Genomic DNA, 13486 nt, shown 5'->3' with positions numbered 1-13486 from the left:
AACTCCCGCATATTTCTGTTGTGATCCCTTCAGAATTGTGTCTACCCAGTCTGGCCTTTCCACTTCTACACGATGAGCTTTGTATTCGGGCTTACTCAAAAGTGATGCTGTTTCCTGGGTCAGTGCATGGCATACCGTTTCGGCAAATGTTAGTTTTGGATTCGCATATGTAGCTCGTTTCGTTTTCACATCCCGTATGCCATATATAAAACTCTCGATCTTTACCTTTTCAGTGTATTCCACATTTGCAAGATGAGCCAATCTTTCAATGTCTGAAGCAAACTCCTGCAAAGTATCGTTAGATTTTTGGTAGCGGTTTTGCAATTCTATTTGGTAGATTTGTTTCCTGTGTTCACTTCCGTAACGTCGCTCTACAGTAGCCATCAATGCTTCATAGTTGATCCGCTCTCCTTCGGGAAATTTCTGTAGGGTTTCGGCTGCTGGCCCCTTCAATGCAACTTTATCATCAGCATTCCAGTTGTTCACTGTTGCGGTCTTTTCAAACTGAAGATTAAACACCTGGAAAGGAACAGAACCGTCAAAGGATGGTGTTTTTACCTTTGGATTACTCGCTGAAACTGCTGAGCGATTTAGTTGCAAATCCTGTATACGACCTCTCCATGTTTCAATCTCGGCATCAATTTTGTCTTCAAGTTGTAAAATTTTTGTATCTTGCGCCTCCAACTTCGAGGAAATACGTCCTTCTTGCTTGTCCAGTTCAGCAGAGATCTGCGATGATATCTGTGCTGAAATTTGCGCCGACATTTCGGATATTCGTGCCTCTTGTGCTTCAATCTTAAATGCAATCTGTGTCGAAATTTCTGAAATACGCGTGTCTTGTGCTTCCATCTTGGATGTTATACGGTTCTCCTGGGATTCTAGTTGGGATGCTATACTTGTCTTCTGTTCTGCCAGTTGAGATGACATTTGTGACGACGAAATGCGTGCCTCCTGTATTTTCAATTGTCATGCCATATATATCTTCTGTTCTTCCAGCTGAGATGACATTTGCGACGAATTGATGTTACTGTCGATGCTTGTGCAGATATTGCAGCCAATATCATGTTCAAGTCTGCGCTGGTAACTGTCAGCTATGTTTCGTTTTTTTCTTCAATTTTTTTGTTGATTCTTCCACATTAGGATAAAAGACATACTCGTCCACATTAATTCCTTCCAACTCCAATTCCTCTCGTAGCCGTGCTTGATTTTCGTTCGATCTTATTTCCGGTTGTATTCAATCCACGGTTCTCCAACTCCTTTTTCAGTTGCTGGATCCTTAATTCACTTAACTTCGCCGTGTCCAAGTTGTATTCGAAATCTCCAGATTTTATTCAACAATTCCTCTTCTGACACCAGTTGTAACGAATTTATTGCAATTCCTCTTATTTGCAACCTTCTGCTAATGTTCATATCAATAAACTGTTGAATAAATAACTCCAATATTCAATAATGCAAAATGGCCTTTATTAAAGTACTTCACAATAACACTTCTACTTCTCGACAGATAGTGTGCTTAAATCAAACTGACCGGTTGCGCAGCAGCTGCTGCTGTTTTTATACTTTTTGGTTTCCTCGTTGACATATTTCTAGGCGTTTCTATTTCTAGAACTTGCAACCAGCTATAACATAACTACAGATGCACGTGTATATGTGCGTGATACTTCCACAGATATATACATGTGTTTGTGCGTCTCTCTCCGCTGCGTGTACGTACATGTGTGTAGACATAACGATGGATTAGTTTATGTAGATACATGAGATTGCCTGCTTTATTGTTGTTGTGGCTTCATTTACTTAGCATCAGACTAGTGATGTGAGTATCACTTAGTGTCACTAATATCCGTCACAATATGTATGTATATACTTAGATATTTATGTGAAAATCATTACTACTTTCAATAATTTTTGATTTTGTTTCTCCTTTCGCTGATATTCTTTTTGTGTTGCATCTCCGATTAAGGTTTGCATTTGTAAATACAAATTTATTTTCTTTCATTGATAGCTATCCAAGACCAATCACAATATACTCATATCGTGTTGTATCGAATCCACACAGTCCCTGAAATAACTTTTTTCAAAAAAATGTTCCTGATTGTCCCTTATAAATGAAAGGCATTGTAGTAAGAGAAGAGAAGAAGAGTCACAACTCAAAATCGGACGAACTTTATTTGAATGTTTTTGTATAGCACGAAAATAAATAAATTCTTACAAAATCACGATAACCGTTAGCTTTTTAGTTAAAGATGATTATCATTAAGAAATATAAAAAGTAAGAGAGTCTAAACTCAGGTGGAACCGAACTTCATATACTCAGCTCTGAGCTTCAATCGTCTTGTTCATACAGTTTTAGTTCTTTGACTCTAAGTATCATCAAAACGAGGCATGCTTATTAACTCATTTTTCCTACATTTATTTCAAACTAGCGTAACCGGCAGACTTTGTGCTGCCCAAAATTTGGTTTACCTACATTAAAAAAGCGAGCCTCACTTCCTGTTTTCACTCTTATCCGATTCTGTTCTAGTTTATCTTCCATTTTCCTCTTATTCATTGCGATTTCATTTACCTAGCTCCCACTTGCACACCTCGTTTGTTCTCATCACCATTTTTTCCGTTTTTTTTTTGGAGTAAGCAGAACTTACGTCGCGAGTGTTCAGGCAGATGATATTGTAACGAATTGGGAAATTTTGCTTATTTCTCATCTTATGCTATCGTTCGAATCGCTGAACTGTGGAATAAATAACTCAAATATTCAGTACAGCAATATTTATTTTAAGACTACTTTGGGAGTAGGACTTCACAATTACAATATTCGCGTATTTCGCTAAAGCGTGTTAAAATAAAACAGATTACTTATCGTTTGCAACGAGCTGCTTTTACACTCTCACTTAGCCACCTAATTTTTTCGAATTTTGTTACAAGGGGTTTGTTTTTTCGAAGCTCTATAAATGTCGTGTAAAGCTTGATCGGAATAGGGCCGTGGCACCACCCATTAAAACAAAAATGTCTCCCATTTTCCTCTTAAATAAAACTTGGTAAGTGAAATTTCATTGATACAAAACTATTTTTAACTAAGATATAGCTTATTATTCTAGTCTACGTCCATTTTAAACATCCTTTATATATAAAAGAGGGCGCGGTTTTTAGCCAATCCCGTCGATTTTTACTAGAAACAATCCTGCTATAAAAAATATGTGTACCCAATCCGTTAATTTTTTTGTTTCGTGTTATGCCCGCGAATTATAGAAAGGGGCAGTGCTACGCCCATTTTAAATTTGTGTTTTTTACTTTTTCTTGTTATAATTCCACTTGCAAAATGAAACACCATTAATATAAAGCTCTTTTTTTGCAAAGATGTAGCTTATTCTATTTATCCACGACCCTTTTAAAAATCTTTTATATAAAAGTGGGCGTGGTTCTTTACCAATTTTGATTATCTTCCCTCAGTCTATATAATTTGGCAAGAGTTGTGTCTCTGCCAAATTTCAATGTAATATCTTCAACCACTTTTGATTTACGGCTTCTTAAACTATCAAATTTTCTTCTTCTAAATGTGGGTGGTGCCACGCCCAGGTTTTGCGTCATGCAACTAATCCATCCACCAAATTTCATTAGCTAGCTTAGGAGTATTCGTTTTTGAATTATTTTTTTTCCATTTTTCTGAATTTTCGATATCGTCCAATTTCGCTCATCAATACCAATCTATTCTGGGTTAAACCCGTGTACCGAATTTGGTGATGATATCTCAATACTTGCTTAAGTTATCGTGTTAACGGACGGACAGACAGGCGTACGGACATGACTTGAACAAATTGTTTTCGATACTAATAATTTTGATATATCTATATCGATTCCTTTTTATACTTGTACAACCAACCGTTATCCAATCTGTGTGCCACTTACTCTGAGTATAAAAATTGGGAATGGTTAACTTTTAGTCCTTGGGCAATACCAGGATTATTGCCCACCCACACTTGCTTAAAAATTTCTAACAAAGAACATGGAAAAAATTGTCCTCTTCTAAAAAGGCAAAGGTTTGGTGGATTGGCCATCCATACAAATGTATATATATATACATATATGTATGTATGACTACAAATCAATTTGTATGTTCTTTAGATATATGTATATATACAAAAGTATATTTTAACTTTTTGCACTCGTCACTCACATAAACATTTCAAGCATCCAACTGGCGAAGCAAACCCCAAAGTTAACTAAATACTAAAAGTGAATGATTCTGCTGTGAAAATGTGGAGCAAGTGACGCGTTACAGACCGCGTGCTTATTTACATTGTATTTGCAAAAGTGCATCAGCGCACAGGTACGTATGTACTGGTTTATATAAAGATTTGTATGTTCAACCGCTTGTAGAATTCAGTTTATTTAAATACATACCTACGTACAAACATTTATGCGTACATATGTAAATATTGCACCTAGCCGTTTGACGTGCCGACATCGCGTATATGTAAAATGCAAACAGCGTAAGCCAAATTTTATAAAAGGAAAAACAATTTTTTTTTTTAAAGCGCACGCAACTTTTTTTACTTAGCACCTTTTTTATTATTTTTATGTTTTGATTTTAAGTTATTAAATAAACCTTCGACAAAAAACTGCCAAGTTGAACTGTAAGAAACAGCGTAGTCCCAAACTTTGTTCTTTTAGTACTTACGCCGTTTATATTGCACGCGTAACGACGATGTGGCCGAAAATCGACTGACACTGACCGCTTTGTAGTAAGCATCACTGCTAAATAAGCATGTCAAAGTCAACCCCGATTACTCGTTGCTAAATCGGTGTGTACTACTTAGCGCTAAGAATAGACTCAGGGAAATTAGGGAGGAGGCATAGGTTACAATATTTGCATTGAAACTAATTATTCGAATTGTTCAGATGGATATACACTTTGCCTACATGTCGATTTTCTCGGATGCAAAGCATGCTCTAGGAACTAAGCATGGGAAAACTGCTCTGCTCGGCGAGATTGCGTTAACATCGTATGCGGAGTTGGCGTGGAGCCAGAAAATGCGCTAGCGCTAAGGTGTGTTTCAAACCCGATTGTGAACTAAAAATCAGCGCAAAAGATAGGAGCTCAAAATGCCAGCAAAGGGCGCATCCCTGGTAGTTGCAGCACTCAGCTGCTGGCTAAAATAATAAATACTCTTACATATTTTAGGCTAAATCATTAGTACTTCTTCCATTAAATCTCATACCACAAGACAAGCCTAAAAATAAAAAGTGTTTTAGCTCTTTTTAAGGCTCACCAAAAATATTTACATAGCATTTGTGTAACAATTCATGCCGACTAATTATCTTTCGCGTTGGCTGACGCTAGTTCTAAACGCCGAAAGTTCTCAAGTCTTCTTCCACCTGCCCCTCTCAACTCAGTGGAGGTCTCCCTTTTCCTATGTTTCTAAATAATGGTACCGATAGCAATAACTCTAGAACGGAAGCATTCTATTTCATTTGCATAACGTGATCTAGCCAGCGACGTCTTTGGGCTTTATCGTTGCACAATGCACATGGCTGCGTAAATCCTCCTTCGAAACACACTGTAGGTCTTATGGACAAGACAATAAAGTAAGACTGATTTTCCGTTTGATTTCTGCGCTGACTTTGAGTTCGTTGTTAATGTTGACTCCGAGACAGATTAAGTACTTCATAGTCTCGAATTTATTACAGCCAACTATGACGTCGCCGTACGGCGGCAAAATTTAGGGATTACGGATAGATATATTAACGTTTATTAAGCAGAAACCTGTAGTTTAGGAGGTAAAAGTTGAAAAATGTTCAGCACAAAGAAACATTTTTAGTTTTCGTTCCTTTTCAGTGTATTTAAAATCGCTTTGTCTGTAAGTAAATAGGCGCTTTACTGCTTTCTTGTATAGTAGCTATTGTGACAAAAGATATTTTAATTTTAGGTGTAAACAAAAATTGAAATCGGTCTTTTTGTTTGTGAAAGTTGGCCGATCTAACTGTTTTACGAAAACTCCTGAAAGAGCACTTTTCCTAACTTGATGGAAAAAAATAAGTCCAAAAAACACCTCGGTGAAATTTACCGTAGTTATTTGCTGAATATCCAGTTATCTGAGTTCATAAAGCCTACCTGCGTCTAGCTGCGATTTAAGTATTAACATCAAATAAAGTGAAGCAACCTTGGGTCCAAATGGGCGCTTGAGCAGGTATAGATTGAAAGCCGTAAGGTTGCTTTTGTTTTTGGAATATGTTATTAAACCCACATTTTCATTTACGAGCTGCTGGAACTGGAATTCATTTACATACTTTTAGTATATAAAGCTAGGTATAATAATAATGTTCAAAATCAGCCCTTTTTGGAGATTAATGTTGGTTTATTAAAATTTATTTAAATTGAGTGAATAGTATTTAAAAAAAACTCAAAATTAAGTTTTTAGTAACACACTCGATGGCAAATTGCAATATCTTTCTGGAAAATTAGAAATGATTTGAGGAGCACAAAGCTACATGGACAAAATGCGACTTCGTTCGGGCTATAATGACAGAACTTAGGTTTAGTTTTCATTAAAAGTCAGTCGTTCTATTTCAAGGGTCATAAGTAATCATGAAATATGGCTAGCTGGTATATGTCTTTGGGACAAATAAGTGTTTAATAACTCAACCAATTGAACTGGAGTGCGACAAACAAAACCCATGGACGAGTGCCGACCTACTAAAGGAAATGGAAGCTATCAGATATATGGAAGAAAACGTTTAGGGCCATAAAACAGAATCAGCTTTGCTAGCAAGTCCAGTGCGACTAATGAGGATTCGAAACAGCCTTACCACATCACCAAATGTGGAATATATATATATATACATATAAAGTTATATTAATATTTTGAATACTTGCAAAATATACTTAGCAAGACAACTCCAGCCATCTCTTCTGATCCCTTCGTATGCGTATAGTTCCGAAATGTTTTCTCTGTTAGATATACGTATTTTGTGTTTACCCTTTTTTGCTACAAAATTATTTAGTAGTGAATTTAGTTATTTTGTTGGAAATTCAAATGAATACAGAATTATTTTTGATTGTAAATTTATTTTAAAAATTTATAATATATTTTTTGTTTTTGCGATTTATGAAGTTTATCAAACTTCGAGATGAATTTTGAAACATCCTGTATGTATATATATTTCAAAGCTTAGGTATTCCACTTTCAGAACAGTACATAGATACTATGTTCTTGTGGAAACCAATATATCAATCGAACTTGGCAAAATAAGGTAAGTAGAACTTATTATCATAAGTGGGCCGTGCCACGCCTCTTCATAAAAATAATTAGTTTATCTGGGGTTACGCTTAAATACATCTTTATGGGTTATTTATTTTTTTCAGGTTTTAATAAAAAAAGTTTGTTTGTGCCTTTTTCTAAAATTTTTCAACACTGACGACTTGTGGTGGAGCACCCTATAGCTGCGACACCCTGTGTTTTCAAATAATAAAACTTGAAGCAGTGAGTTCAGTTCAAATCTTTAAATTATTTTCAGTGCTTCAAAATTTATTATTTTTGCACAGAAAAATCTCCAAATGCGCCATAATGCGTCGTTTCCAAGGACATCTGACCAACGCTGCGTATGAGCAACCTTTTGTAACTCCTCATCTTGAGACGCCGATTCCAGAAATCCCCTTTTGAATGAGAATAACTTCAATAAAACATCAAAAGGTCACGAATAAATAGAGGAACCAAATATCGTAAATCTGTGCAAAATGTGTATTCTGGGCTCTGCTGGTGAAAAGAAGGAGATATTCTTGATACAGTTTTGCTCGTTATCAAAATTTTTATAAAAAATGATTTGCATAGTCAATGTAAATTTATATATTTTTGAGGTGACTATAAAGAAGAAATTCACCTTGGGTATGTAGACGTTGCTATTGTCTTTGGTAACATTTCTTTTAATATCATGAACTGCACTGTTTTATATATCCAATAATAATAATGCGATTCACTGAGAGTCATTGGTGTTCAGATAGCCAGGCCAACACATAACAGGTGGAATGCATAATGACGTTAATGCTACGTAATTGATTCAGTTCTAGTTCTCCTGAAGTCTATACAAAGTTTGTTAATATTTTTCCAAGTTGTAAAGCGTCGACTACAACAGATTCCCTCAGTCTCAGAAGGTCTACTTAGGTATCCCTATCTTGCTTTCATTGACCAAGTAAAGATTTAAAAGAAAATAAACACTGACTTTTAAATCCTTTGTCGGCCTCAAGCTCATCAAACATACCACGTCGCAATCAGTTTCCTTTTTCAGAGGGAGGAGCATCGAAACCCTCAATGTCAGTGTAGGATTTTTGCCGCACTAAACCTCCTAAGTACCATTCACCCCGGTTCCACCGCCAAGTATTCCATAGAGATTGAGCACTGTGTTCTACATCTCTTGGACTCAAATCGCAAAATGAAGAAAACATAATATAGTTAAAATAATATTTTCTAAATTTTTTATGAAAACAATGGTCTAGTGTCCGATATATCTGTATGTGCCTAACAGTCATCTACTTGAGCAAAAATCAGCTTAAAACCCTAGTGCAACACAACACCGTTATTTAGTGAATTCTTTTACTCGCTATACCTAGTTATTATGAATGTACATAGATGTATGGGTGAGATTCAACAAATCAAAACATTATTGTATGCAGTCCGGCAAACGGCGAATAGTAATTTCAAGCAACCCACAAAAACGTTATAATGAATGAACTTTGATGGCCGTTGATTAGTCGGCCGTTGATATGCGACAGTTAAGCGACCCTCTTTTGCTATCAGAGTAGTAATATTCTTTATATACATACATATGTACATGTACAGTGCTATCCGGTTATAATGACCTCAACGGCATATCGACAAAATGTGCATGTCATCAATTATAATATATATATATGAGTTAACCGGGGATTGCCCGTATCGCTTTAAATGTATGAAAACATTTATTTCAAGCAATTTTTAATTTTATAATTTATTTAAATTTAAACAACCAGACATCAGGACGGACAAGGCGACAGCTGTTTCGATTATACCTTGTAAATATTTTCAAAGCCTTTCCCTCGGGAGTGGGAGTGGAACCCGCACTCCTACGATAGTTGAAATGGTTACAAACGCATTCAGCTACGTCATGCCTTAGTTGTTGTAAAGTTTTTTCCAATTACCTTCTTTCGCATATATTATCTTCTACACATCACATAATTCGTATGTAGTTATGTGTTGAAGTTATGCATGTTTATAAGGCGGTTTTCAGAGAAACTTGTTATTTGTTGTGGTTTTTGTTCTATTTATAGAACTACAACGAATTAACCAAATGTTATCTACTTATATGAGTTAACCGGGGATTGCCTCTATCGCTTTAAATGTATGAAAACATTTATTTCAAGCAATTTTTAATTTTATAATTTATTTAATAATTTGGGAAAAATTTAAACAACGAGACATCAGGACGGAGAAAGCGACAGCTGTTTCGATTATACCTTGTAAATCTCTTCAAAGCCTTTTCTCCCGGGACAAACAGACAACATTTGGTTAATTTGTTGTAGTTCTATAAATAGCACAAAAACCACAACAAATACCAAGATTCTCTGAAACCGCCTTACAAATATGCATAACTTCAACACATAACTACATACAAAGTATGTGATGTATGGAAGATAAATATATGCGAAAGAAGGCAATTGGGAAAAACTTTACAACAACTAAGGCATGACGTAGCTGAATGCGTTTGTAACCATTTCAACTATCGTAGGAGTGCGCGTTCGACTCCCACTCCCGGGAGAAGAGGCTTTGAAAATATTTACAAGGTATAATCGAAACAGCTGTCGCATTGTCCGTCCTGATGACTCGTTGTTTAAATTGTTCCCAAATTATTAAATAAAATATAATATATATACCTAACGTGAGTATCTGCCTCTTTGGGCTACAACTGACGGTCTCAAACACACCGATCTTTAAAAGACTTGGTAACAATAAATAAATTACAATAATTGCGTGATCAGCGGCCCAACAAAATAACTAAATATTTCCAACCCAAACACTTCAGTTCCGAATCGTTGGTGCCAGATTAGTTAGGTCCCTTAAGCTAGCCCAACCTTTCCAGCCCAATCAAAAAACGAGACCGTACTAAATTGCACAATATTTAATGCTAATTTAATACGGGTCAATTATAAACTTAAGCTTAAGCAACCCTCGTTATTTAAAAAAAAAAACAAATGTAATAAATTTAATTGACCCGTATTAAATTAGCATTAAATATGAAGTAATAAAATATTGTAACGAATATTAGCAACACTAAGGGGTACTGTCATCTCTAAGCCTATGCTATGCAGTGACGTGTATTCACATCAATAATTCAATCATTATGCCTACACATATGTACGTACACGCAGCGGATAAGCAACGCACAAACACACGCGCGTGAGCTGTGAGAGAAACTATAAAAATTGTGCATCTGTAGTTATAGCTGAGAAACTTATAGCAGATAACCAACTAGTAGATTCTAGAACAGAACCGCCTAGAAATGTCAACGAATCAACCAAACACTATAAAAGGCAGCAACAGTAGAGGCGCGAGAATCAGTTGGATTTAAGACGCTATCTAGCGAGCAATAGCAGTATTATTTTGAAAATCAGTTTCATTTCAGCAAGCTATTGTTTGTTATTGTGAAGTTCTTTAATAAAGGCCATTTTGCATTATTAAATATTGGAGTTATTTATTCAACAGTTTAGTGATTCGAACTTAGCAGAAGGTTGCAAATAAGAGGATTTGCAGTAAATTCGTTACAATAGGTGTCAGAAGAGGAATTGTTGAATAAATTCCGAAGACTTTGAATACAACTTGGACATGGCAAAGTTGAGTGAACTGACGATCCAGCAACTGAAGGAGGAGTTGGAAGTCCGTGGATTGGCTACTTTTGGTGATAAATCCCAGCTACAAAGACGACTAAGTGTAGCTATGGTATTTGAAGGAATCAATGCTGAGGAGTATGTCTTTCATTATGATAGCGACAAAACAGCAACAAAAATGGAAGAAAAAACGAAACACCGCAGACAGTGATGAGCACAGTATCTGCACAAACATCGACAATGGCATCTCAGCTGGAGTCACAGGCGGCAAGCATTTCAGAAATGGCGTCGCAAATGTCATCTCAATTGGAAGAACAGAAGACATATATGTCATCTCAACTGGAAGCGCAAGAGGCACGTATATCTGGAATGTCGACAAAAATTTCGGAACAGGTATCATCGCAGCTCTTTGCGAAACTAGAAGAGCAGGATGCAAACATTTTACAACACGAGGACAAAATTGATGCCGAGATAGCAGCGTTGAAAGGTCTTATGCAACAGTTACAACTAAACCGCCCAGCTGTTCCAGCGAGTAATCCGAAGGTAAAAACTCCATCTTTTGACGGTTCTGTTCCTTTCGAGGTATTCAAGCTTCAATTTGAGAAGACATCAGCAACAACTGGAATGCGGATGATAAAGTTGATGCACCTTTCGTGGCATTGAAAGGGCCTACAGCTGAAATCTTACAGACTATTCCAGAGCACGAACGGAACAGTTACGAAACATTGATGAGCGCTCTAGAGAGATGTTACGGAAGCGAGCATTGGGAACAGATATATCAAATTGAGTTGCAAAATCGTTACCAAAAGGCGAATGAGACTTTGCAGGAGTTTGCGTCGGATGTTGAAAGATTGACTCATCTCGCAAATGCAGACGCACCCGTGGAATACACCGAGAGTGTTAAAATTCAGAGCTTTATAAATTGAATACGGGATGCCGAAACAAAACGAGCTACACATGCGAACCCAAAGCCAACATTTGCTGAAACGGTATCCCATGCACTGACTCAGGAAACAGTGTCACTTTTGAGTAAGCCCGCATACAAAGCTCATCGCGTGGAAGTGGAAAGGCCAGATTGTGTAGACACTATTTTGGAAGCACTGAAGTGATTATAACAAAAAAATGCCGGAGTTATGAAGTGTTTCAAGTGCGGTAACCCAAGTCACATTGCACGTCATTGTATCACCGGTCATGGTAGTTCCAACTTGGCTGGTCGTAAACGCAAAGCTGGAGGAGATAAGCAAGAGCGAGCCAAATGTAAAGATCGAGAACTTGCCCCAGCTATTGAATGTCGTGTGATACCTGTCTCGCAAACTGGAAGGAAATCGAGCAGTCTTACCGTCAAAGGAAATGTGGATGGCAAGGAGCGTGTACTAACTGTAGATTTGGGCTCATCTCATTCTTAAAGCCATTCCTGGAGCAAGATTGTGTACGATTACTGGCGAGTATAACCAAGTCCAGGGAGAAGTGGTATGTGAAGTCTTAATTGGGGAGGTCATGGTTCTACACAAATTCGTTGTGGCAGAGATCGTTGATGAAGTCATATTGGGAGTGGATTTCTTAGTTGACTATGACATCATGATCGATATTCAGAGAAGGATTATGCAGTATAAGAACAAGGAGCAAGGGTTCAGCAGTAAGCGAGTGCTGGTAAAAGAGATTCAACAAAAACCACAAAAGTCAAAGGTAAAAGTTGATGGAACGAATAGGCCAACCAAAACAAAATCAAAGATACCTGAGAGAGAAACACTGGCATTAACAAACCCGAACGGACGCACCAAATCGAAGGAAAGAATTTTCCAGAAAGAATGCGAGGGTAGTTTCAAGCCGGGCACACTACTGTTGTGAAACGTGGGAACGATACTGATTATGCGAAGCCAATCCGTCAAGCGCAAGCTCTATGAAGTAGTTCATTGGTCAAACAACAGAGTGTGAAGGAATGGCCCAGGGTAATGAGTGGTAAGATGAAACACAGGTACGATAAGGAAACTAATTCGGAAGGTTTCCGGAAGGGAGATTTGGTACTGCTATACAACCCTCACCGGCGTAAAGGTGTTCCATCCAAATATCGGTGCAGTTGGGAAGGCCCATACAGAGTTGTGAATCAGTGATCAGTGATCAGTGATGTCATTTACCGCACAAAAACAATTGGGAAACCACGAAATAGAAGGGTGGTTCATTTGGAGAGGCCAGCAGCGGTTAGATCGAAAGATTTGTCTGGGGGGGACGATCAGACTTAGGTGGAGGGCAGTGAAACGAATATTAGCAACACTAACACTACTGTCATCTCTAAGTCGATGCTATGCAGTGACGTGTATTCACATCAATAATTCAATCATTATGCCTAAACATATGTACGTACACGCAGCGGAGAAGCAACGCACAAACACACGCGCGTGAGCTGTGAGAGAAGCTATAAAAATTGTGCATCTGTAGTTATAGCTGAGAAACTTATAGCAGATAACCAACTAGTAGATTCTAGAACAGAACCGCCTAGAAATGTCAACGAAGAAACCAAACACTATAAAAGGCAGCAACAGTAGAGGCGCTAGGATCAGTTGGATTTAAGACGCTATCTAGCGAGCAATAGCAGTATTATTTTGAAAATCAGTTTCATTTAAGCAAGCTATTGGTTGT

General features: G+C 37.3%; 1 protein-coding gene across 3 annotated transcripts in view; it reads right to left on the bottom strand.

Annotated features, from left to right (window-relative positions):
- The window catches only part of Rbp6 (RNA-binding protein 6), a 1756398-nt gene that overhangs the window by 1612118 nt on the left and 130794 nt on the right, over positions 1-13486 (bottom strand). The window contains exon 1 of one of the 3 annotated variants that reach the window (XM_067788145.1): positions 4169-4204. The exons of the other annotated variants lie outside the window; for them this stretch is intronic. Within the exon in view, the coding sequence (XP_067644246.1) occupies positions 4169-4185 (17 nt within the window). The 5' untranslated portion in view covers positions 4186-4204. Of the gene's footprint in view, positions 1-4168; positions 4205-13486 lie in introns of those variants that run through there. 3 annotated transcript variants of the gene reach the window in all.

The sequence above is a fragment of the Eurosta solidaginis genome, chromosome 5 (genome assembly GCF_040869045.1).
Source record: "Eurosta solidaginis isolate ZX-2024a chromosome 5, ASM4086904v1, whole genome shotgun sequence".
Taxonomy (NCBI): Eukaryota; Metazoa; Arthropoda; class Insecta; order Diptera; family Tephritidae; genus Eurosta; species Eurosta solidaginis.
This window is presented reverse-complemented; position numbering and strand designations above follow the sequence as displayed.